This window comes from Rhinoderma darwinii, chromosome 6, assembly GCF_050947455.1.
Source record: "Rhinoderma darwinii isolate aRhiDar2 chromosome 6, aRhiDar2.hap1, whole genome shotgun sequence".
NCBI classification, from domain to species: Eukaryota; Metazoa; Chordata; class Amphibia; order Anura; family Rhinodermatidae; genus Rhinoderma; species Rhinoderma darwinii.
In genome coordinates, this window is record NC_134692.1 from 101,148,549 (window position 1) to 101,172,913 (window position 24,365).

Here is a 24,365-nt window from a genome sequence, read left to right on the forward strand (position 1 = left end):
TACATTCTTTGTACAAAAGTAATTTTATTGTGCAAAAAGTTGTAAAACATAAAAAAGCTCTATAAATTAGGTATCGCCGGAATCAGACTGACCCGCAGAAGAAATTTAACTTGTAATTTATGACGTGTGTTGAACTCATAAAAAAAACTAAAATATTATGACAGAATTGCTGTTTTTTGATCACCTTGCCTCCCAAAAAAAAGGCTAACAAGTGATCAAAAAGTCGCATGTATCCCAAAATGGTACCAATAACAACTACAGCTTGTCCCGCAAAAAAACAGCCCTCATACCACTAAATCTATGAAAAAATTAAATTAGTTAAGGCTCCAATAAATCAGGAAAGAAAAATAAACAGTTTTGCCGTCCCGAGGGGAACATTTCTTCTGTTTCAAGTGGCGAATTATCAAGGCCCTAAAATTAGGGAACCAGGAAGGGTAGGGCCCAAACATATCTGCTGGAAGCGAGGGCTCCCGTATGATACCAGGACAACCCTTCCCAGCAAAATTCTTCAAACTGCAAAGGTGAGGAGTGTGGACCAAAAAGGGGATAAGGAAGGACATTTATCAGTGCAACACCGGCCTGTGCAGAAAGGATTGCTTCACAGCGGAACAAATATTTATGGATTATTTTATTGTTTACCCCATTATTATACCACCTGACTATGCCCCTAATATACTCTTCCCCGTTTACATATGCCAGCAGATTATAAACTGAAAAACCAGTAAAACTACTACCAAGTAAAATCCACGCTCCAAAAGCTAAAGCTAAATCCTTCCCTTCTGAGCCTTACAGCGTGCCCAAACAGCAGTTTACTTCCACATATATGGCATCGCCATACCTGGGAGAACCCTTTTAACAATTTTTGGGGTGTATGTTTCCAGTGGCTCAAGCTGGGCACGATATATCTCCCACTGAAATGCCACATCTAGGGAAAAATTTTAATTTTTACTTTGCATCATCCGCAGCGCAATCATTTATGGAAAAGACCTGTGGGGTGAAAATGCTCACTACACCCCTTAATAAATACCTTGAGGGGTGTCGTTTCCAAAATGGGGTAAATTCTCAGCAGTTTATGTTATTATTTCACATCAGAGCCTCTGCAATTGTGAACCAATACTGTGTAAATTGCCAAATTAGGCCTCAATTTCGCATGGTGCTCTTTCACTCCTGAGCCTTGTCGATAGTCCATGCAAAAGATTAGGGCCACATGTATGGTGCTTCTAAAACCGGGAAACACTGCATAATAATTAGAGAGCTGTCTTTTTATGGTAGCACAAGTTTAGCACCACATATTGGCATAGCTATCGAAAAAAGAAAATTTTCACTCTGCAACATCGAGTGCACACTAATTGCTGCAAAAACCCTGCGGGCTTAAAATGCTCGTTACACCCCTAGGTGAATACCTTGAGGGGTGTAGTTTCCAAAATGGGGGGGTTTCCACTGTTTTGGTCCCACAGGGGCTTTGCAAATGCGACATAGTGACCTTAAACCAATCCAGCAAAATCTGTACTCCAAAAGCCAAATGGTGCTCCTTCCCTTCTGAGCCCTGCCGTGTGCCCAAACAACAGCTTATGACCATATATGGGGTATTACCGTACTCAGAAGAAATTGCAATACAAACGTTGTAGTTCTTTTTTTCCTTTATTTATTAAAGAAATTAAACATTTTTAGCTAAAGCTACGTCTTATTGAAGAAAAAAGGATTTTTTCTTAATTTTCACTGCCCAATCCTAATAAAATCTATGAAACATCTGTGGGGTCAAAATGCTCACTGCACCCCTAGATGAGTTCTTCAAGGGGTTTAGTTTCTTGAATGCAGTTACTTTTGGGCAGTTTCCACTGTACTGGTTCCTTAGGGGCTTTGCAAATGCGACATGGCTCCAAGAAATCAATCCAGCAAAAATCTGCACTCCAAAAGCCATATGGCGCTCCTTCTCTTCTGATCCGTGTGCCCAAACAGCAGTTTATGACCACATATGGGGTATTGCCGTACTCCAGAGAAGTTGCTTTACAAATGTTGGGGTTAATTATTTCCTTTATTTGTTGAAAAATTAAAAAAATTTTGACCTAAATCTATGTCTTATTGAAGAAAAAGGATTGTTTTTATTTTTACTGCCCAATCCTAATAAAATCTATAAAACCCCTGTGGGGTCAAAATGCTCAATACACCCGTAGATGAATTCCTCAAGGGGTGTCGTTTCCAAAATGGGGACAATTGTGGGAGGTTTCCACTGTTTTGTCCCTTCGGGGGCTTTGCAACTGTTACATGTCCTTCGCAAACTATTCCTGCTAAATTTGAGCTCCAAAAGCCAAATGGCGCTCTTTCCCTTCTAAGCCGTGCCGTGTGTAAAACAGCCATTTAGGACTACATGTGGGATATTGTTTTACTCGGGAGAAATTGCTTTACAAATGTTGTGGTGCTATTTTGCCTTTAGTCCTTGTGGAAATGAGAAAAAATTATTTGAAAGTATGTAGATTTTAATTTTCACAGCATACTTCCACTAATTTCTGAAATAAACTATAATAAACTAATTCCAATGAATTCAGCAAAACAACTGTGGGGTCCAAATGCTCACTATACCACTAGATAATTTCCTTGAGGGGTCTAGTCTCCCAAATGGGGTCACTTTTGGGGGATTTCCACTGTTTTGTCACTGCAAGAGCCCTTCTAACCTGACATGGTGCCTAAAATATTTTCTAATAACAAGGAGGCCCCAAGATCCACTAGGTGCTTCTTTACTTCTGAGGCTGGTGCTTCAGTCCATTAGCACACTAGGGCCACATGTGGGATATTTCTAAAAACTTCAGATTCTTGGCAATAAATATTGATTGGCATTTCGCTGGAAAAACCTTTTGTGTTACAAAAGAAAATGGATTAAAAATAAATTTCTGAAAACAAAAAAGGAAATTTGTAAATTTCACCTCTAGTTTGCTTTAATTCCTGTGAAATGTCTAAATGGTTAAGAAACTTTCTAAATGCCGTTTTGAATACTTTGAGCGTTGAACTTTTTAAAATGGGGTGACTTATTCTGGGTTTTTAATATATAAAGCCCTCAAAGCCACTTCACAACTGAACTGGTTCATGGAAAAATAGCCTTTTCAAATAAAGTTCTAAGCCTTTTAACGTCCTAGAAAAATAAAACGATATTCAAAAAACGATGCTGATTTAAAGTAGACATATGGGGGGGCGTGGCTTGGCAGCCGAGTCGGATGGCAGCTTGAGCGGAGAGCTCCGGCACCAAGCGACTGCAAACAGCAATTTATACAACATTCCAGGCACTTACCTTCTCCGGGTGAGACTCCTACTTCCCTGATGATGACCCGAGGAAAGCGGCAGCATCAGAAACAAGGAAAGTTGGAGTTTTTCTTTGATAAGGAGAGGGAGGTAAAGGGCGCGAAATCAGCAGCATCTCCATCCCCCTCCTCCACACTCTCAGATACGGCACCCTCCTTCTCGGCGCGCTCCTCGCCTGAACAGCAGCATTCATCTAGTGTGGATGGCATGAGGGGGAAGATCACTCCTGCTGACTCTCCTATTCAGATCTCTGCTTGAGAGACACATCAAAGCAACACGAGACGGGGGCTGTCTTCCTCTACAGCTGCCACGAGCCCGGTGAAGCAGAAGCAGAGACTCCAGGAATCGACACGTGTACTACCCGAGGTGAGCCCTCCCCCACTTCCTATCACTACGGCCCTGCAAGGCTTTGAAACCTCAGAAGAGCCGGCTTCTGGCAATTTACTGCGGGATATGCTTTTGGCATTTAGTGCGTCTATGCACACAGAATTCACACAGCTGTTATCCCCGTAACAAAATACGGTCACTGAGATTGCATCAAGAGTCGACCATGTGGAATCTAAAATGGCGGATTTTGCCTCCTCTCACAACAACCTGGTGGATGCTCACAATAATCTCACTGATGACATAGAGCAGATACGCTTGAAAATAAATGACCTGGAAGACCGTTCACGGCGGAACAACATTAAATTCTGAGGTATCCCAGAAGATTTTGCACAGCCAGACCTGCAACCCTACCTACAAGCATTCATAAAAGCTATGATGCCCATGTCCTCATGATGTCATTATAGACAGGGCTCACAGAGTTCCTCGTCCGAAACACCTTCCGGATGCAACACCTAGGGACGTTCTGGCGCGGATCCATTTCTTTCACGTTAAGGAATATCTTATGGATATAGCCAGGCAGAAGCCAGAACTTCCTCCTCCATACCACCAGTTGAAGCTCTTTGCAGATTTATCGGCGGCTACATTACGTTTGAGATGACTTCTTGCTCCTATCATGACCGTACTGCGAGACCAGAAAGTTGCATACCGCTGGGGGTTCCCAGTGAAGATCCTGATATTATGTAATGGGACTATGCATTCCGTTTCGTCTCTGGAGGATGGCACCAACTTGCTACGACTGTGGAATCTACCTTTGCCTGAGAAGATGGCGGACAATCCTAGGGTCTCATCCCATGTGGATCCAGAATGGCGCACTGTCACACCTGGAAGGAGAACCAAACATTGATATTGGACACACCTTTGGATGGTGCCTTAGGAAATCTTTGATTCACCCGGTGTGACACCGTAAGTGGTAACCCCTTTACCGGGATATGGCTTTTTCAGCTGTATGTATTTTATTTGTTTGTACTTGTATTTTTTGTTTTTGCACTGAGAGTTTTTCTTTTCAGGTTGTATGCTTTGGGGAGCTATTGTGATGGTGGGGTGTCACCTTCAGTTATTCTTCAGGGGTTCTTATCTGCTAAAGCATGTTATATCCGAGAACAAGCTGATAGATTTCCAAGCATTTCACATAGCCTCATACAGACGTCACAGCATTTTCATGATATCAAGTTTTAAATATTACTATGGTTCTTAAGTTTGTCTCATTAAATGTCAAAGGTCTGAACAGCCCTCATAAATGGTCCTTTATGTGGAAAGAGGCACTCCAATCAGGAGGAGATGTCTTCTGTGCACAGGAGCATGTCCGGCCTTAGCTATGTGCGAACAGTGCGGACGCACATGGCGCCGGCTGTCATGCTCGAAGGGGGGCGCAGCGCAGTGAATCTACCCTATGCTGCGGCTAGTGCTCGGGGCGCCAGCATGTCAGCTACTCCTACTACTCACGGACTTCAATACTGGCTGGCCCGCCTCCTTGTTTTGCGTCCTGAATGACGATCAAGCGTGAGCCGCGTGATGACATCATTCAGGACGCACGACAGTGAGCTGGAAGAAGGAGGGAGGAGACTATCATCCCATGCGTTCCTGAAACGCAAATTCTTCATGGCGATTCGCTCTCCCAGCAATATCTAGTAACAGCTGCTGTGAACTTTTTGTGAAGTCCTATCAGGTCAGTCACTGACTGTGGGCTTTAGTTGAATGGGGGTCAATAAGGGCAATAATGGTGCTCACTTGCCAATTATTGCCCCTTTTGTGTCCTTCTGTTAATTGGCCCTTTGATATCCATTAGCTATTTATTAACACTTCAGTGTCGTTCAGTGCCACCTTGGTGCCCATTTCCCACTTATTGCCCATTTAGTGGCCTTCTGTTCATTGCCCCTTTGATGCTCATTTGCCATTTATTGCCCCTTTATTCTTCTGTGACAAAGGGTAAAGGGACAGTAAATGGCAAATAGGCATCAAGGTGGCACTGAACGACACTGAAGTGTTAATAAATGGCAAATGGGCACATAATTCAGTGCCTCCATAGTGCACATTTAGGCTGGATTCACACGAGCACATTACGTCCGTAATGGACGGAACGTATTTCGGCCGCTAATCCTGGACCGAAAACAGTGCAGGGAATCGGGCTCCTAGCATCATAGTTATGTACGACGCTAGGAGTCCCTGCCTCTCCGTGGAACTACTGTCCCGTACTGAAAACATGATTACAGTATGGGACAGTTGTCCTGCAGCGAGGCAGGGAATCCTAACGTCGTACATAACTATGATGCTAGGAGCCCGGCTCCCTGCAGTGTGTTCGGTCCAGGATTAGCAGCCGAAATACGTTCCGTCCATTACGGACGTAATGTGCTCGTGTGAATCCAGCCTTACCATTTGTTACCTTGTTAGACACTGTACACCTAACGTAAAAAGGTTAAAAAAAATCTGTTGAAGCAGTAGAGGAGAAATTAATATAAAAAAAGAACTTACATCGCTCCTCCCAGACGTTCCTGCGCTGGCAGCTCCCGTCACCTCTGTTCTCGGTTTGTATACAGAGCGGCTGCAGCAGTGACATCAGCTGCAGCCTATGTATGGCCTCAGAGGTGTTCAGGTAAGACCAGTAATAGGCTGCAGCGGTGATGTACTGTCTATGTAATGTCACCGCTGCAGCCGCTCTGCATACAAACCGAGAACAGAGGTGACGGTAGCCGCCAGCGCAGGAACGTTTGGGAAGAGAGAGGTAAATATGGGCTGCCCCAATTTTTCTTAACCAGCCAGATACAACACATCAGCAGCAGACTACCATTACCCGGGTGGGAAGGGTCTCTGTTTCTGGCCTTTTCCAGTCTTGTAATACCAGCCTGCTGCCTCCCCAGTGCCCGGCCATCACTACATATGGTCGGATACTGGATCGTACCCGGTTCTTTCCGACACACCTGGTGGCAGACAGTACAGGGGTAATAATGGGGGTTAGTGTTAGCCTCTGCACCGGCTAACACTAAGCCCCGCCTTAGCAATGGACGCTGTAAATCAGCCAGCAGCCATTACTAGGGCGGTAGTAATAAAGTTTAAAAAAAGGACATAGAAAAAACATTTTATTGAAATAACAAAAAAAAAAACACAACCCTCATTAACCATTTCATTGAGAATAAAAAAAGCCGTCACCGTAGTATTCCTCGAATCCAATGTAGTCCAAAAACTGAACCTGTTAAAAAACACTAACACACAAAAGAAATCTGTAACACATAAAAAATCAAAGCAATACTTATACTTATCTTTCCTGGATCCAGCGCATGAGCATTCTAACAATATGACTCTTGCTCAGGACCCGAGTTCGCTCAATATGCAGTGGATAACTGCGATGTTAAACAGTCACAATTGATGCTCTCGCTTTCAGTGCCAGGTGTAAGTTGTATAAGCTCTTAGATGCCGTGGTCAGTATCGACCACAGCATCTAAGAGATTATTCACCACAGGCAGGATGCAATAAAACAGTAGTAATATGACAATTAACTACAATATAGTATGTACTCCATGCTACAGCTCGCCCCACAGAAAAACCCATTAGGGTCAGTTTTTTTGCGCTGATTTTGATGTGGAAACCATGTAGAAATGAGCACCATAAATCAGCCAAAATTGCTCCCCATTTCAATCGGATGCAGAGGCATGCTCTTTCTTCGAGCAGTTTACACCTCTGACCTCCCATGGAAATCAATGGGAGGCAGAAAAAACACAGCGCTCGTTTCTTTGAAAAACGTGGGGAAAAAAAGCGTTAGCAACTGGACATTATATAATGTACTAATAGCTGCATGTATGAATATTTATGGGGCACTGCCACTATTTATATGGGCACTAATAGGGGTGCTTTCTTCGTATATACTATTTCTAGGAACACGCCAGAGCAAAGACTAGAAAAGACCTGCACATCCGGAGACAGCCAAATGAGGGACAATAAGTAAGTTAAGTACATGTACTACTAAAGCTGTGCTACTTGAATGGTACTTTGGAGGTACTGTTTGCAAAAGGTAGATTGATAAGGCGACAGTTAAAAAAAACGTCCATTAAAAACTGATCAACTGTCAGTATTTCATGGCCGTTTTGCATCAGTGTGTCTCTAAATTTTCATCCATTTCCAGTCCGTCTGTCCGTTTTTAATGGGCGTTTGACATCCATTTTGCATCACTTATTCATGGCCGTTAAAAAAAACAGAAGAATTTCATTGGTCAGGCTTTTTTGTCCCAACCCCCTGAAAACACCCAAAGGAAGGTCACATGTTCACCTAGACGCTATTTACACCTCCCTGTATATGATGCCACACACCTCCCTGTATATGATGCCACACACCTCCCTGTATATGATGCCACACACCTCCCTGTATATGACGCCACACACCTCCCTGAATATGATGCCACACACCTCCCTGTATATGATGCCACACAGCCTCATTGTAGATGCCACACAGCCTCACTGTAGATGCCACACACCCCCGATGTAGATGCCTCACAGCCCCAATGTAGATGATACCACACAGCCTGACATGAATGCCCTACATACTCACCGATGCAGCGCTGTCTTCAGGTGAGGTCCCTCGTCTTCACGGGATCTGTGGCGACGCGATGACACATACTCACGATGCAGCGCTGTTTCCAGTGGTCTGGTCGCTAGTATCACGGGATCTGCGAAGGCGGCGCGATGACGTCATCGCGTCGCCTTTGCAGAACCCGTTAGTCTAGCGACCAGACCAGAAGAAGTTGGCGCTGCATCTGTGAGTCATGTGTTATCCCACTAGATTATCAAGGACATGGCAGGGGCGTAGCTAGGGGGGGGAGGCGGGGCATGTGCCCCGGGCGCAACTTAGAGGGGGGCGCCAGCGCCACCTCCTCCTGCACTATAATTTTACCTGTGTCTATAGGACACAGGTACATCTAGAAGCAATGAATGACCGGGCATGTTCCGTGCCCGGCCATTCAGCGCCTTTCCATGAGTAAAGCGACTGGTACCTTTTGTACCAGTGAAGCTTCCGTCGATGAAAGGCGCTAATTGACAGGGAAAGTCATCCTGCCCAGCCAATCAGCGCCTTTCATAGACGCTGCGTTCAACCCCCAGGAGACCTGCGCAGAAGAGAGCAGGTTTCCATGGCTGCCGGACGGCGTTGGAGCGGGATTAAGGTGAGTTTGAATAGTTTTTTTTTATTTTTTTATTGTAATAAAAGTGTGTGGCTGTATCTACAAGGGGGACTTTATCTACTGGGGGGACTTTATCTACACGGGGGGGGGGCTTTATCTACAAGAGGGACTTTATCTACGGGGGGACTTTATCTCTTTATCTACATGAGGGGGGGCTTTATCTATGGAGGGGGCACTTTGTCTACACGGTGGGGTGGGGCTAAATCTATGGAGGGGGGACTTTGTCTACATGGGGGGGGCTTTATCTACAGGGGGGTGTCTAGCTACAGGGGGGCTATATACTGGGATGGGCTATCTATGGAGCACCATATACAGGGGTGGGCTATATCTACAGGGGGGCTATATAGTATATAGCCCCCCCGTAGATATGGCCCACCCCTGTATATAGCCCCCCTGTAGATATAGCCCACCCCTGTATATAGTCCCCCTGTAGATATAGCCAACCCCTGTAGATATAGCCCACCCCTGTAGATATAGCCCACCCCTGTAGATATAGCCCACCCCTGTAGATATAGTCCTCCTGTAGATATAGCCCACCCCTGTAGATATAGCCCACCCCTGTAGATATAGTCCCCCTGTAGATATAGTCCCCCTGTAGATATAGTCCCGTATAGATATAGCCCACCCCTGTATATAGTCCCCCTGTAGATATAGCCCACCCCTGTATATAGTATCCCACAAATAGCTTCCCCTATAGTGCTCCACAGAAAGCCCACCCCTGTATATAGCCTCCCTGTACATATAGTCCACCCCTGTATATAGTGCTCCACAGATAGCCCACCCCTGTATATACAGGGGTGGGCTATCTGTGGAGCACTATATACAGGGGTGGACTATCTAGTGGAGCACTATATACAGGGGTGGACTATATGTACAGGGGGGCTATATACAGGGGTGGGCTATCTGTGAAAGGATTTATTTTTGTGAAACAGCATCTCCCAGCATATCCTTATCATTATTCGGGCCATGCTGGGAGCTGTAGTTTTACGCCGTACATACCTATACGGAAGGGGTTGCACTAAATTGAGCTGTATTTGTGCTGGTGCTGTATATATGTACTGAGCTTGGTTCTGGTGTTGTGTATAGAACCATATTGCTTGTAAAATATACAAATGTTTTTATGCTTGCGTTACATAAAAAGAAATGTGGAAAAGAAATGACACGTCGATTGGTAGAGAAAACAAACACGGCGAGAGCGAAGGAGATATCGGGAAAGAGGTTGGGGGGGCACCAAACTGAATCTTTACCCCGGGTGCTGGAGAACCTAGCTATGCCTCTGGACATGGACACATTTAGTATTTATAAAACTGGATCTCCAGGGACATGGAAGCACTCAGTACTTCACACTGGATCTCCAGGGACATGTATGCACTCAGTACTTCACACTGGATCTCCAGGGACATGGATGCACTCAGTACTTCACACTGGATCTCCAGGGACATGCATGCACTCAGTACTTCACACTGGATCTCCAGGGACATGGATGCACTCAGTACTTCACACTGGATCTCCAGGGACATGGATGCACTCAGTACTTCACACTGGATCTCGAGGGACATGGATGCACTCAGTACTTCACACTGGATCTCCAGGGACATGGATGCACTCAGTACTTCACATTGGATCTCCAGGGACATGGATGCACTCAGTACTTCACACTGGATCTCGAGGGACATGGATGCACTCAGTACTTCACATTGGATCTCCAGGGACATGGATGGACTCAGTACTTCACATTGGATCTCCAGGGACATGGAAGCACTCAGTACTTCACACTGGATCTCCAGGGACATGGATGCACTCAGTACTTCACACTGGATCTCCAGGGACATGGATGCACTCAGTACTTCACATTGGATCTCCAGGGACATGGATGCACTCAGTACTTCACACTGGATCTCCAGGGACATGGATGCACTCAGTACTTAACACTGGATCTCCAGGGACATGGATGCACTCAGTACTTCACAATGGATCTCCAGGGACATGGAAGCTTTCATTATTTATTACATTAAATCCACATTTAGCTTTTTTAACCATTGGAGCTCTAGGAACTTTTTAGAGGCAGTGTAATACTAATAATGTACTGTATTATGTTTGCTCTAGGGAAACATTTACAAGTCAGAATGGGTCCAAAAAAGCCATCAGGGGCCCAGAACAGGAAAAGAAAGGCTCTGTTTGAAAAAGAAGACAAAAAGTGTGCAGGTTCTTTGAAAAATCTTTTTCAGAAGTCAGTAGACTGTAGTAGCCAAACTGCAGATACTGCACAAGAAAATAGCGATCAGTTCCAAACAGAAGACCACGTTGATGTCCTAGAGGAGATTGATAATACTCTTGCACCTATACAGTGCACAACAGAGTGGGATACATGTACAGGGGGCCAAACTGATGTTGATGCTCCAGTTGACCAGGGCAATTCATCTTTAACATGCATAATATACGAAGTGTCAGAGAGTATCGGCAGTGCTGAAAATTTGGATGATCCACAGGAAACAGAATACAATTCCCCATCTGTTGGCGTAGACCCAGATCCAGCTCTATGGCCCAAATTTAGTTCTGCCATAATAGATTTAATTGTACAAACAGGACCTGTACAGGTTAAAAATATAGAATTTAAAATAAGATAAAAGGAATCGCCATTTCTGTAAGACAAGAGATCATTGGACAATGGGGAGTATCAACCTAGACGATGGTTGGTTTATTCCAAAACTGCAAATAGAGTATTTTGCTTTTGCTGTAAACTGTTTGACTACCATTCTCGCATGTCATTGGCAACAGAAGGGTCACAAGACTGGACTCATATGTCCTTCATTTTGAAATCACATGAAACATCTACCAGCCATTTTTTGTCTGAAAAAAAAATGGATGGAAACACAAATTACCCAGCTGTTAGCTGAAAGGAATTTGCCATTCAGAGGCTCCTCAGATCGACTCTTCACTCCTAACAATGGAAATTTTCTTGCCATTGTTCAGCTTCTTGGGAAACATGATGTGGTAATGTCTGAGCACCTTCGTCGAATCACATCCAAAGAGACTGCTGACCACTATTGTGGAAAGACAATTCAAAATGAATTAATGAATTTAATGGCCAAACAGGTTATCAATACAATTATTGACCAATGTAAAAAGGCTAAGTACTATTCTTTAATACTCGATTTTACTACAGACATTAGTCATCTGGAGCAAATGTCTTTTACAATTAGGGTTCCTGAGGAAAAGTCCTCAGAATACCAAATAAAATAATACTTCCTTGGCTACAAAAGTGTGAATGACACAACAGGAAAATGATTATCAGAGGTTATCCTTACTTTCTTATCAGGCAAAGATTTAGACATTGATAACTGCCGTGGTCAAGGATATGACAACGGAGCCAATATGGCAGGAAAGAAAAATGGTGTTCAAGCCAACATACTCCGAAAAAATCTCAGGGCTATTTTTGTTCCATGTGGGTGTCATAACCTGAACTTAGTAGTGGCCGATGCAGCTCGATCTAACCAATGCTCAAAAGATCTCTTTGGTATTATTCAGTGCATTTACAATGTTTTCTCGGGTTCGGCAAAACGATGGAAGATTCTGTCAGATCATGTATCTAGTTTTACTGTGAAACCTCTGTGTACCACAAGATGGGAATGTAGAATAAACTGTATCAAGCCATTGAAATATAACATTGGAGGTATCCAGGAGGCATTATTTGCCCTTGCAGAGGATCCCAGTACAGAACCAAAAACGAGTCATGAGGCACAGACACTCTCTCAACAAATTGTTGAATTTGAGTTTATAGTGGCATTAATAGTTTGGTATGACCTTTTATTCCAGATTAACATAGTCAGTAAAGCCATTCAATATGAAAGTGCTGACCTGATCTCAGCCACACATCTCATCAAAAAAACCTATGAATTTTTGAAGAATTTCAGAGAAACCGGTTTTGAGAGTTCATTGAAGGCAGCAAAGAAACTGGCTGAAGACAATGGTGTGGAGCCTGTGTTTAAAAAAAATTCCCGAATTCTAATTAAAAAGACCTTCTTTGACTATGAAGGAAAGCATCAACCTGTTGCAGAGCCCATACAAAAATTTAGGGCTAACTTTTTTAATGTTTTGGTGGATACAGCTACTAACTCTTTGGAAGAACGTTTTCAACAAATGGAAATTCACAATCAAATTTGGGGGCTTCTATATAATATTAAGAGCCTTCCAACAAGAGATGAACTTCAGAAAAGCTGTTTGCAATTGCAAACATCACTGACAAGTGGCAGCGCTTGTGATATAAATGGTGCTGAACTAGCTGATGAGTTCAGGCTTATTCAGACACTTCTTCCTGAGGAAACTGTAACCCTAATGCAGATTCTGAATTTTGTCACAAAAAATGGCCTCACAGATACATTTTCAAATATGTGGATAGCCCTTCGAATTTTGCAGACAATTCCTGTTTCCGTTGCATCAGGGGAGCGCAGTTTTTCAAAACTGAAACTGATAAAGACGTATCTGAGGTCAACTATGTCTGAGGAGAGATTATCTTCCCTTGCAGTGTTATCTATTGAAAACCATTTGTTAAACTCAATTGACCTGAACAGCGTAATTGATGAATTTGCAAGAGTTAAAGCACGAAGAGTTGTATTTTAATGATACCTTCAAAAATCAAAGTTGTTGCAGTTTTAAAACATGTTTCACTTGGTGCGTTGTACTTGTTTTCAAAAACTTATCCGCAGTGCCATTTTGAATCTTGGTTTAAATGTTCACTCTCCTGTATAGCCTAATTTTTAAACCTGGCTTTTTACCCCTCATGGTTTTGTCTCTTATGCCTGCTAGATCCGTGGGCTGGAACCTCCTCCTTCATATTTGTTTGCATGCTATAATTTATTTGTGGATATTTGTCAAAAGTTGTTTTTCTTTTTAATTTCACAAAATAAATATATATGCGTTACTGGTTCTGCAATATACTTCTCAGTTCTAGATGCAGTCATCTTTCATTAATTAAATTTATATATATATATATATATATATATATATATATATATGCACAAAATATTTAGGTGCACCTCTCAGGTCTTGAGGGGATGGATGCTTGTTTACGGACATGTCTAGAGATGAGCGAACTTCTGAAAAGTTTGGTTCGGCTGGTTCGCCGAATTTCACTAAAAAGTTTGATTCGGACCGAACTAGTTCTGACCGAACCTGTAATTTCCGTGCGCCGAGCATGGTACTGCCCAGGGTGCAGAAAGAGTTAATGGGCTGCACTAACTCTTTCAGCAACCTTGACAGTACCATTCTCGGCGCGCGGAAAATACAATTTTAATGTAATAAAAAAAATAAAAAATACGTTCATACTTACATTCCTCCTGTCCGGCCTCCAGCGATGACGTTTCATCCATGTCGCTGCTGCAGCCAATCACAGGCTGTAGTGGAGGTCACGCACGCCACGTGACCGCCTCTGCAGCCAATCACAGGCTGCCGCGGCCTCTGCAGCCAATCACAGGCTGCCGCGTCAGGAAAGAAGGTCGGACTGGAGGAAGAAGAGGGACTCGTCACCAAGACAATGACCGGGTACGTATGAAATGCTTTTTATTTTATTTTTAATCAGCAGCCTCTTTTCTCTATCAGTGATTGATAGAGACAAGTGGCTGCCGATTAGTATAATATTTTTGTAATGTTTTTTCTGCCCGCCCGGGTTCGGTCAAAACGTGTTCGGCCGAACCCGGTGAAGTTCGGATTCGCTGCGAACCGAACTTTTCGCGATGTTCGGACCGAAACCGGGTTCGGTTGTCCCAGTTCGCTCATCTCTAGACATGTCCATAAGGAAGTGATAAAAAGTACTGCTGTCCAACATTGCACACGTGGACAGCAGTTTTAATATTTTTTACGTCAGACAAAAGATAGCCTTTGAGAAAACTGAGTAAAGATCATTTCATATTACATATTAACGTATTCACTGGGAAAGCTACCAGAACATATGGTAAACAGTCCCATAAGCCTGATGGAGGGTAAAAAAAAAGCCTCAGTTCGGATGGGACTGCGTTATTTTATCCAGTGGCTTCCAGTAAAAAAAAAATGATACTGCACATATTTTGAGTCAATTTAATATATGCAACAGGAGCTTTTCCGCTGCATATGATAAACGGACAGGCAAGACGTAATGTGAAAGCAGCCTTAACAAAACATACAGTACAAACAAAAGCACCAAATGCCCACACTATATAACAATGGTAAATTGAGGGGGGGGGGTCACCAAAGTGCAATTCCGCACAGGGCACCCTATAGCCTAAGGCCAGCCCTGCACAGGAGACACATATTCTAGCTACAGATGCTCATAGGCTCACGCATATTCAGTTCCCATGTATTTTACAAACGCATCACATTAAAAAAAAACGTGGAGTGCTATTGGCGTGGAGTGCTAAGTTGCTCATACTTCTATATCGACTATAGTCGATCCACATGGTTGATTCATCATACATGTTTGTAAGCTAAATAACGCTTTGTATACCATAGGGGTAGTGTATGCTCCTAATCAACGCCAGATTAACTTTCTGGGCAGGTTTATTCGGAAACTTAAGAAAGTGCAACAGGGCCATCTAGTGGTCTGCAGGGACTTTAACGCTATTCACGACAGTACACTTGACTCTACAGCAGTTAATAGACCATCCTCCCAAACTTTGGGGCATTTTTTGCACACTAATGAGTTATATGATATCTGGAGCATTCATCATGATGTAGAACGAGACTATACCTTTTTTTCACCCGCACATGCTACTTACTCCCGGATAGACATGTTTTTGGTAAACAGATCATTGTTGCAGAACACCAAACATACTTCCATTGATATCATAAAGTGATCGGATCACGCCGCCATCTCACTGCACCTAGAAGAGTCTCATGTGGTGCCAAATGTGTCTCTTTGACGTTGTAACCCGTTTGTGTTAGCCCATAACTCCTATAGAGAGGATTTGGAATCAGCCTTAAAGGAATATTTTCAATTGAATGTGGATTCTGTTACTAGCCCCTTTACACTCTGGAATGCTCACAAAGCCCTCATTATTTTATTTTTTTATTAAATTAGGGCATAGGGCTAAGGTTGAAAGGGAGAAAAAAGTGCGAGACCTCCTCCAGCGAATTAGGTCTCTGGAAACATTAAACAAAGCTTCTGTCTTACCTACTCACTCGTCACAACTTAGAGGCCTTCGTATTCAATTGAAAGATTGTTTGTTATATGCTTACGAAAAATCCTTGACCAAGGTTAAGGCCCAATATTATTCGCAGAACAATAAAGCAGGCAAGCTGTTGGCTCGCCGTTTAAAAAAGGAGTACAAAACTAGGATTCCGTATCTCTCTCGCCGATCTTCCCCTTCAAAAATATATGACCCACAGGACATAGCTAAGGAATTTATGGAATTTTACTCCAACCTTTATAATTTAGATGATCCGAGTGGTTCTTTATGGGACCCTGCGCCTTCCAGTCCCCCCTTTCTAAGTAACCTGAATCTCCCCACCCTTTCCCAACAACAACGGGAAGCCTTGAGTTCCCCCATTACAATGTCAGAAATAGAGGATGTTGTTAAAGCCCTACATATGCAGAAAGCTCCTGGTCCAGATGGACTAACATATATCTACTATAGAACCTTTGTGGATATTTTGCTCCCACACTTGCAATCTACTCTAGTACATGCTTTTCATGAAGGATCATTTCCCAGGGAAATGCTTTCCGGAATGACTGTTGCGCTCCCGAAACCTGGGAAATCTACTGATGCCCCGCAAAATGTTAGACTGATATCGTTATTAAATACAGATGTAAAAATGTATGCAAAAATTTTAGCTAACCGCATAGCACCTTTATTTCCCTCATTGATGGGGGGGGACCTGGTGGGTTTTGTGAAAGGCCGACAGATCACGGAAAATACCAGGAGGGTTTTTGATATTATGGACTTTGTACAGAGTTCGGTTAGGGCTTCAGTAATGGTGACTCTTGATGCGGAGAAGGCATTCGACCGGGTGCGATGGTCGTTTGTCTTCTCGGTGTTGGAAAAAAATGAGAATTCAGGATGGGATACTGAGAGCAATCAGGGCACTATACTCTACACCTTCTGCGAAGGTTTTTGTGAATGGGGCACTATCTGATAGCTTTGATATAACGAATGGAACCAGACAGGGGTGCCCCCTATCCCCTTTGATATTTGTATTGTCTATAGAGCCCTTAGCCCAGGCGCTTAGGTCACACGCAGACATTAGAGGAGTCCGGATAGGTGACAGACAGCATTGTATTTTGTTATTTGCTGATAATATTCTGTTGACATTAGAGCAACCGGAGACATCCTTGGAGTCAGCAATGGCTGTAATTAAGGAATTTGGATCTCTCTCCCTATGCAAAATTAATGAGCATAAATCTCAATTCTTGCCCTTTAATATCCAGGCGGAGGCACTGGCTTCGCTAAAATCTAAATTCCCGATGGATTGGCAGTCACAACATGTGAGGCATCTTGGTCACCACCTCTGTAGAGGATTTATATAAATATAATTACATCCCTTTGTTGAAAACTATAGAACAGGATATGATGTATAATAAATCTGAAATCTCATGGGTTGGTCGTATAGCAGCCTTCAAAATGTTAATTCTGCCCAAAATTTTGTATATCTTCAGAACCGTCCCTATCCGTCTGCCAGTGTCCTTCTTTCATAAAATACAGAAACTGTTAAATACCTTCATTTGGAAACCGGGCAGACCTAGAATAGCCGCTTCAATTCTTAACAGGGATAAAAAGTATGGCGGGTTGAGCCTGCCTAACATTCCGGATTATTATTACGCAACTCAGGTATCGTTATTAAGGAATTGGTGGATTGGGGATGTGTCTCAACACTGGATACACATAGAGACATTTTTAGCACCGTGTCATAATTTGAGGGCTTTACTGATAGCTGCTTTGACCATAATAGCCTTACCAGTCCGTCTCCCCTATTTTTTGTCTACTTCCTTGTTTTATTGGAAAAAAATTCATTCTGGTAGCATATCTTCCCAAATTTCCTTACAGCATGTGACGCCTAATGAAATATTTCATATTGCTCTTCTAGATATGAATTTAGATTCTTGGAAGGAGAGTGGCATTGTATACTTAACGGACTTATTCGATGGCGTAAAGTTAGCCTAGTATTCTGCTTTGACCCATAAATATGGTATTACACATATGGATCTGAGCGTATTTTCAGCCAATGCGGACGTGTTTCAATTATGGTCAGCCCCATCGGATACCCCGGTCCGCCTTAAGCCCCTTTACTCTGTGCTGGGCTCTAAATCCTCGTTTGTTAAAACCTCCCCCTTCCTTGCCTGGGAGAGAGATCTAGGCCAGACCTTTGCTGTATCCCAATGGACCTACTCCTTGAAATTCCTTGCTTCTACTTTTAAATGTGTATCTCATTATGAAGCCGCTATCAAAACTGCTCTAAGATGGTATTATACACCCGATAGATTGAGCCGTATGTACCCGGGCTCTCCTGGTCTTTGCTGGAGGAATTGTGTGCACAGAGGCACTCTCATCCATATACTATGGTCCTGCCCTTGTCTCACTTCTCTGTGGTCCTCAATTTTTCAACTGCTATCCAAGCTTTGTAACATGGTCATTCCATTGTCACCATCCCTAGCACATCTTTTTCTAGGAATAAATGAGATGCCTATAGAAAACAGGGTACTTGTGGCACATATTCTCTTGGCTACTAAGCTGGGGATAACCAGGTATTCGAAGAGTGCGAACCTCCCCTCTATTGGGGAAATTTATGACATGCTAAATACTACATGTGCCTATGAAAAAATGATGGCATATAAAGATCACAGATACCCACAGTATGTGGAGAGCTGGAAGAACTGGTATCTTTTTCCTCAAAATTGTATACTCCCGAAATGCATATTTGAAACTGATGTATTTAAACGTGAAACTCTCTGTCCTTGGTTTTCTGTCCTTATGTTGTATGCTCTATTTTCAGGGCATTTTTGTGTGTGTTTACCACATGCGACATGTTTGCTGTATTTTCTCTCTCCGCATAGTTTGTACTTTATATATATATGTGGTGGTGCTTATAATGGTTCTGAGCTGTCCATCCAAGGCACTATGCAAGTTCTATGTATTATGTATATTATGTGATGCACTGCATTTTTGTACAACCATGTGTCTGTGGTTATTGTATTATGTTTGTTATCTTGAAAAAAAAATTTCAATAAAAAACTATTGATGGTTAAAGTGGCCAAAGTGGGAAGGGGTTAAGAAAGGAATGGAATGGATGTGATGTCAAAATTAGATTTAATGAATATCAACAGAGGTGTGATAAAAACGGAAGCATTCTCCAATGCAGAGGCCTGGTTTAGAGGGATAGGTCATACAATAGTGAGTGGTGTCTTACCTAAGCCCTCTGTTTGTGCAAACTCGACACCTTCTCTGGGTTTTTGTTTTTTTTTTCTGTGGAGGGAAGTACTCCAGGGAAATGCTGGCCATGTATTATTCTGGAGATCCCAGAGGTGCAGCTGCCTTGACTGCTACCCTCTCCTTCCTGGTCTCCAAAAATCAGTTCCTTTATAATTTTTCCTGAAATCCCCGGAATGTCTCCGTATTGGTGGCTGTTCTGTAGAGAACAAATGCGTTATAGAGTGCAACTTGGGTGAGGTATGCAGCCAATTTTTTTATACCACACTTTAGATTCGCAGGCCTTATACAGCTTCACGCCATACCTAGACCTTTTGTTTGGCAGGTATTGGCGGAAGTGTAATCTGCCTTTAAAGTGGACTAGAGATTTGTCCACTGCTATTATTATTTTTTTTGGGGGGTGGTATAGACCTGGCTAAATTTTGAGTTGTAGTGGTCCACTACTGGCCTAACTTTATAGAGTCTATCATAATTGGGGTCGTTTGGGGGTTGGCACTCATCATTATAGTTATAGTGAAGGAATTTTAATATACTTTCAAAACGGATCCTGGGCATGGCAAGAAAATAAAGAGGGGAATGATATAGGATGTCTCTGTTCCAATATGAATGTATCATAGGTTTTTTGATAATGCCCATACTCCATAAAAGGCCCCAAAACATGTGAATTTTAGTGGGGTGTGTGGGGGTCCAATTTTGGGGCCTGGCATAGTAACAATTTGGATTGCGGGGAATGAATTGCTCCGCATAGATGTTTGTTTGTGCCACCATCAAGTTCATAAGGTCATCAGTGAAGAACAGTTGGAAAATTTTAATTTTACTGAAGCCTGCGGTATCGACTTTGATGCCTGGAGTCACAGTAAATTCAGGCACCTGGGGCACAAAATTATCTACGGGAATCCATGTGGAGTCAATTGTACTGGGCTGTGATTGTGCACTACTGACGCCTATCCTTGGATGCCTACATGGCGGTTCATCAGTAGATGAGTCACTAGATGTAGAGGACACTAAAAATGTTACTTCATCCCCACTACCGGAATCAGATTCCTCAAAGAGCAAGGTACATGCCTCCTCAGCAGTATACAGCCACTTAGTAATTTTTTTTCTTCTGTAAAACTAATTAGATTTTTTTCCTAGTTTTTTTTTTATAAAGTGTCACAGGTCTCAAAACTAAGGTAAAACTTTTTTGTGTGTTTTTTTTTTTGTGGTATTTGTATATTTTTTTTTTTTATAGAACAAAAACTAATTCCCTAAACCCAATGTAATTATTTTTGCTATCTACAAAAACTCCGGGGATAAAAGGTGTCAAGCTCAGGTGGGTGGATATGAGGTATAGAAGTTTGGTATCGGCCACAGATTTGTCTCAATTAGGCGCAGGACACAGGAGGGTAGCGATGAGACAATGAAGGGGTGAATTTATTTTACAACCCACACACACGTCACTGGGCGGTGAATTACAGGGATCATAGGTGATACTGGAGGCACAGACAGCTGATGAGGCTGATTGGTGACAATCAGGCACAGGAGGGTGGCGATGAGGCAATGACTGTGTTAATTATTTTTATTTTTTTTCCTTTATACGCTGGGCAGTGACAGGCGTCTTGGTGAACAGGAGGCTGAATGAGGCACAGGGGGCTGGATGAGGCATGTAGGCTGGTATAAGTGACAATCAGGCACAAGACGCTGGTATGCAGCACAGGAGGGTGGTGATGGGGCAATAACAGGATTGATTTTATTTTTCTTATATTTATTTTCCTTTAATTGCTGGGAAGTGACATTTGCTGGGAAGCGACAGGCGTCTTTGTGCACAGGAGGCTGATTGAGGCATAGGAGGCTGGATGAGTCACTAAAGGATGGTATAGGTGCCAATCAGGCACAAGACACTGGTATGCAACACAGGAGTGTGGTGATGGGGCAATGACGGGATTGTTTTTTGTTTTTTTTTACGCTGGGCAGTGAAACGTGGGCACAGGAGGCTAGATGCGGCACAGGAGGCTGGATGCGGCACGGGAGGCTGCCAATCTTATGGGGCACCATGGGTACTGTTCTGTGGTGCAGACAGCTGGTGATATAGGACAAAGATCAGCTATATAGGACAAAGGCCACCTGTAACCTATATAGGGCACAGATCACCTATATAGGAGACAGGCCACCTGTACAGGACAAGGGTATAGGGCACAGTAGACTGGCTTCTGGGTGATCCTGGGGTTAATTTATATACTTTTATATATATATTTTCTGACATTTTCTTATACTATCTTCAATGGCTCCGTCTCTGATCGCTTCTTGAGAGAAGTAAAGTTGTCAGGGACCGACACTACACTAAACTCCCCCCTCCAACTAACATACTAAACTGAGATTGGTCCATCTGCACTGATGGACCAATCACAGCGATCGCCGGCTGGGGACTGCTGTGATTGGTCTTCGGCCGGAATCCCTAGTTACTATGCTAAATAAATTAGAAAAAAAGGAGACACGGCGCCACAGAGGGACAAATGAGGATCTTATAGGATGATAAAAGGAGGATAGATGCGACAATTCCGCTCACCTCGGGTGGTGGACACCAATAGTTGTCAGAAAGGCTTGGCAAGCTGCAGCCAGGTCCACATCACAGTCAAACGAAGTTTGCTGTCGATCTGTAGTGCGATTCAAAAATGAAGAAAAACGGGACCAACGGCGCTGCTTGAATAGGTATTACACAACCATTGTGGTAGGTAAAGTAGATAAAGGACTTTATTGTTTTGACAAGGCTACGCGTTTCGACGCCGAACTGACGTCTTCCTCAGGCCAATGCAGACTGTGCGGTTCCTGCCTCATTTATACATCAGGGCGAGGCAAAAAGACTGCCAGAAGAAACAGGTCAAAGGTCACATAAACAACGGATACAAAACGATATAGTAAATTTTAAAAACATAAATATATAGTGATTCAGTATAAGAAGGACAGAATTAAAATGAGTTTGGAGGATGTTTTGTGTGTTAGAAATATATATACACACAGTGCTTGTGTCAGAATCATCTAACAGGTCATTACGGAATTCCACTCAAGAATCTCTTGTGTTCAAAATGTTATGTTCTGTGTATACGTCTGACTGTATGTACAAACAGTACCATAATTATTTATAGGTATAGACTTTTTCGGATTTTGGGAGATGTTAACGTAGAAACAATATCGACCACAGGAGTGTTGCGTCAAAGCGTCCTTGGTTACTGAAGAACAGAAATACTACGGAGGCCGTGGGGGGCCAAAGGCTTTAAATGGACCGCATATTGACACGCATAGGAACGCGGTTCTCAACGGTAAGGAGTCAAGAGGAGACCAAAGCTCCGGAGGTGGTAAGTGACACAATATCGTAACGAAAAAACATTTGAAAGGTTATAAATTGATAAAAGCCCATATTATAGGTAGATAATATAGATAAAAACCTATTATCTAAAAAATATATATATATGTATATCTCTGGTTTATAAATTTCATATCAAAATAAATAAAGGCATTCTTTTGAGAATTATAAAGCCAGATTATAAGAGCCTATTTTTTTTTTTTTTTTTTTTTTTATATACGTAGAAATTAAGTTAAATATCAGTAAATATACATTTATAAAAGGACTAAACATATGAATAAGGTACACTTTTTATATAAAAGACCTTATATTATAAGAGGAACCTCATATCTGTAAGAGGGGTCAGGGATTATAGCACATTAATGTAGGTGAATATGGATATCATAATTGATATTTTCACCACAACGACAGGGGTTATATAGCTGAGGGTACTTATTTTATTTGTGGTTTTATTTTCTATTTATTGATTTTCATTTTCATTTTTATTCTAAAAAGGACTCCGTAAGGTCGTTTAGACCATTTGGATGTAGAGTTTCTAATTTGTAAATCCAAAAGTTCTCCCTCTGCTTAAGCCTGATGAATCTATCTGGTAGGTCCGCTGGTATCTGTTCGATTGGAGTGACCTTAATGTCCGAAAAATTACATTTATGTTTAAACATACAATGGCGGGACACACTTTGTTTTAAAAATCCCTTAGTGACATTAAACCTATGTTTATTAATTCGATTTCTCAAAGTTTGTGTGGTCCGACCCACATATTGGAGTTTACAAGTGCATTGAAGTAAATAAATAACATATGAGCTCCCACAATTTAAAAATTCTTTTATCATAAATTTTTCCCCTGTTGTTGTAGAATGATATTCCTTGCATTTATTTACAATGTTATTACAGCAAAGGCATCTATTTTGGCCGCAACGAAATGAGCCTTTCAAATCTATTAGTAGGCTGTGGTTGGTTGTTTTCATCTTGCACAATTTACTGGGGTCTAATAGATTTTTTATGGTTTTCGCCCGTCTATATGTAATATTAGGTTTGGCTGGTATCAGGGGTTTTAAAAAAGGGTCATTTGTCAGAATATGCCAATGTTTTCTAAAGATGGTAGCGATGGTATTGCTTCCTTTATTAAATGATGTTATAAAGTTAGTTTTAAATTTTTCACAACCTGATTTGATGCGGCCAAAATAGATGCCTTTGCTGTAATAACATTGTAAATAAATGCAAGGAATATCATTCTACAACAACGGGGGAAAAAAATAAATAAATAAAAAACAAATTTTTATGATAAAAGAATTTTTAAATTGTGGGAGCTCATATGTTATTTATTTACTTCAATGCACTTGTAAACTCCAATATGTGGGTCGGACCACACAAATTTTGAGAAATCGAATTAATAAACATAGGTTTAATGTCACTAAGGGATTTTTAAAACAAAGTGTGTCCCGCCATTGTATGTTTAAACATAAATGTAATTTTTCGGACATTAAGGTCACTCCAATCGATACCAGCGGACCTACCAGATAGATTCATCAGGCTTAAGCAGAGGGAGAACTTTTGGATTTACAAATTAGAAACTCTACATCCAAATGGTCTAAACGACCTTACGGAGTCCTTTTTAGAATAAAAATGAAAATGAAAATCAATAAATAGAAAATAAAACCACAAATAAAATAAGTACCCTCAGCTATATAACCCCTGTCGTTGTGGTGAAAATATCAATTATGATATCCATATTCACCTACATTAATGTGCTATAATCCCTGACCCCTCTTACAGATATGAGGTTCCT

The 24,365-nt window shown here is 42.1% G+C and overlaps 1 protein-coding gene across 1 annotated transcript; it reads left to right on the top strand.

Moving 5' to 3' along the window:
- The first annotated feature begins 11,842 nt into the window (after nucleotides 1-11,842).
- On the top strand, nucleotides 11,843-13,465 carry LOC142656617 (zinc finger MYM-type protein 1-like). The gene is made up of 2 exons (XM_075831542.1): nucleotides 11,843-11,966; nucleotides 12,165-13,465. Exons 1-2 carry the CDS (start codon nucleotides 11,843-11,845, stop codon nucleotides 13,463-13,465), a joined length of 1,425 nt encoding a protein of 474 aa, XP_075687657.1.
- The last annotated feature ends 10,900 nt before the right edge of the window (nucleotides 13,466-24,365 follow it).

Coding starts and splice junctions, on each gene's coding strand:
- LOC142656617 (XM_075831542.1), top strand. CDS start 11,843: ATGTCTGAGCACCTTCGTCGAATCACATCCAAAGAGACTGCTGACCAC. Junction 11,967..12,164: donor CAATACAATTATTGACCAAT/GTAAAAAGGCTA, acceptor CTTTCTTATCAG/GCAAAGATTTAGACATTGAT.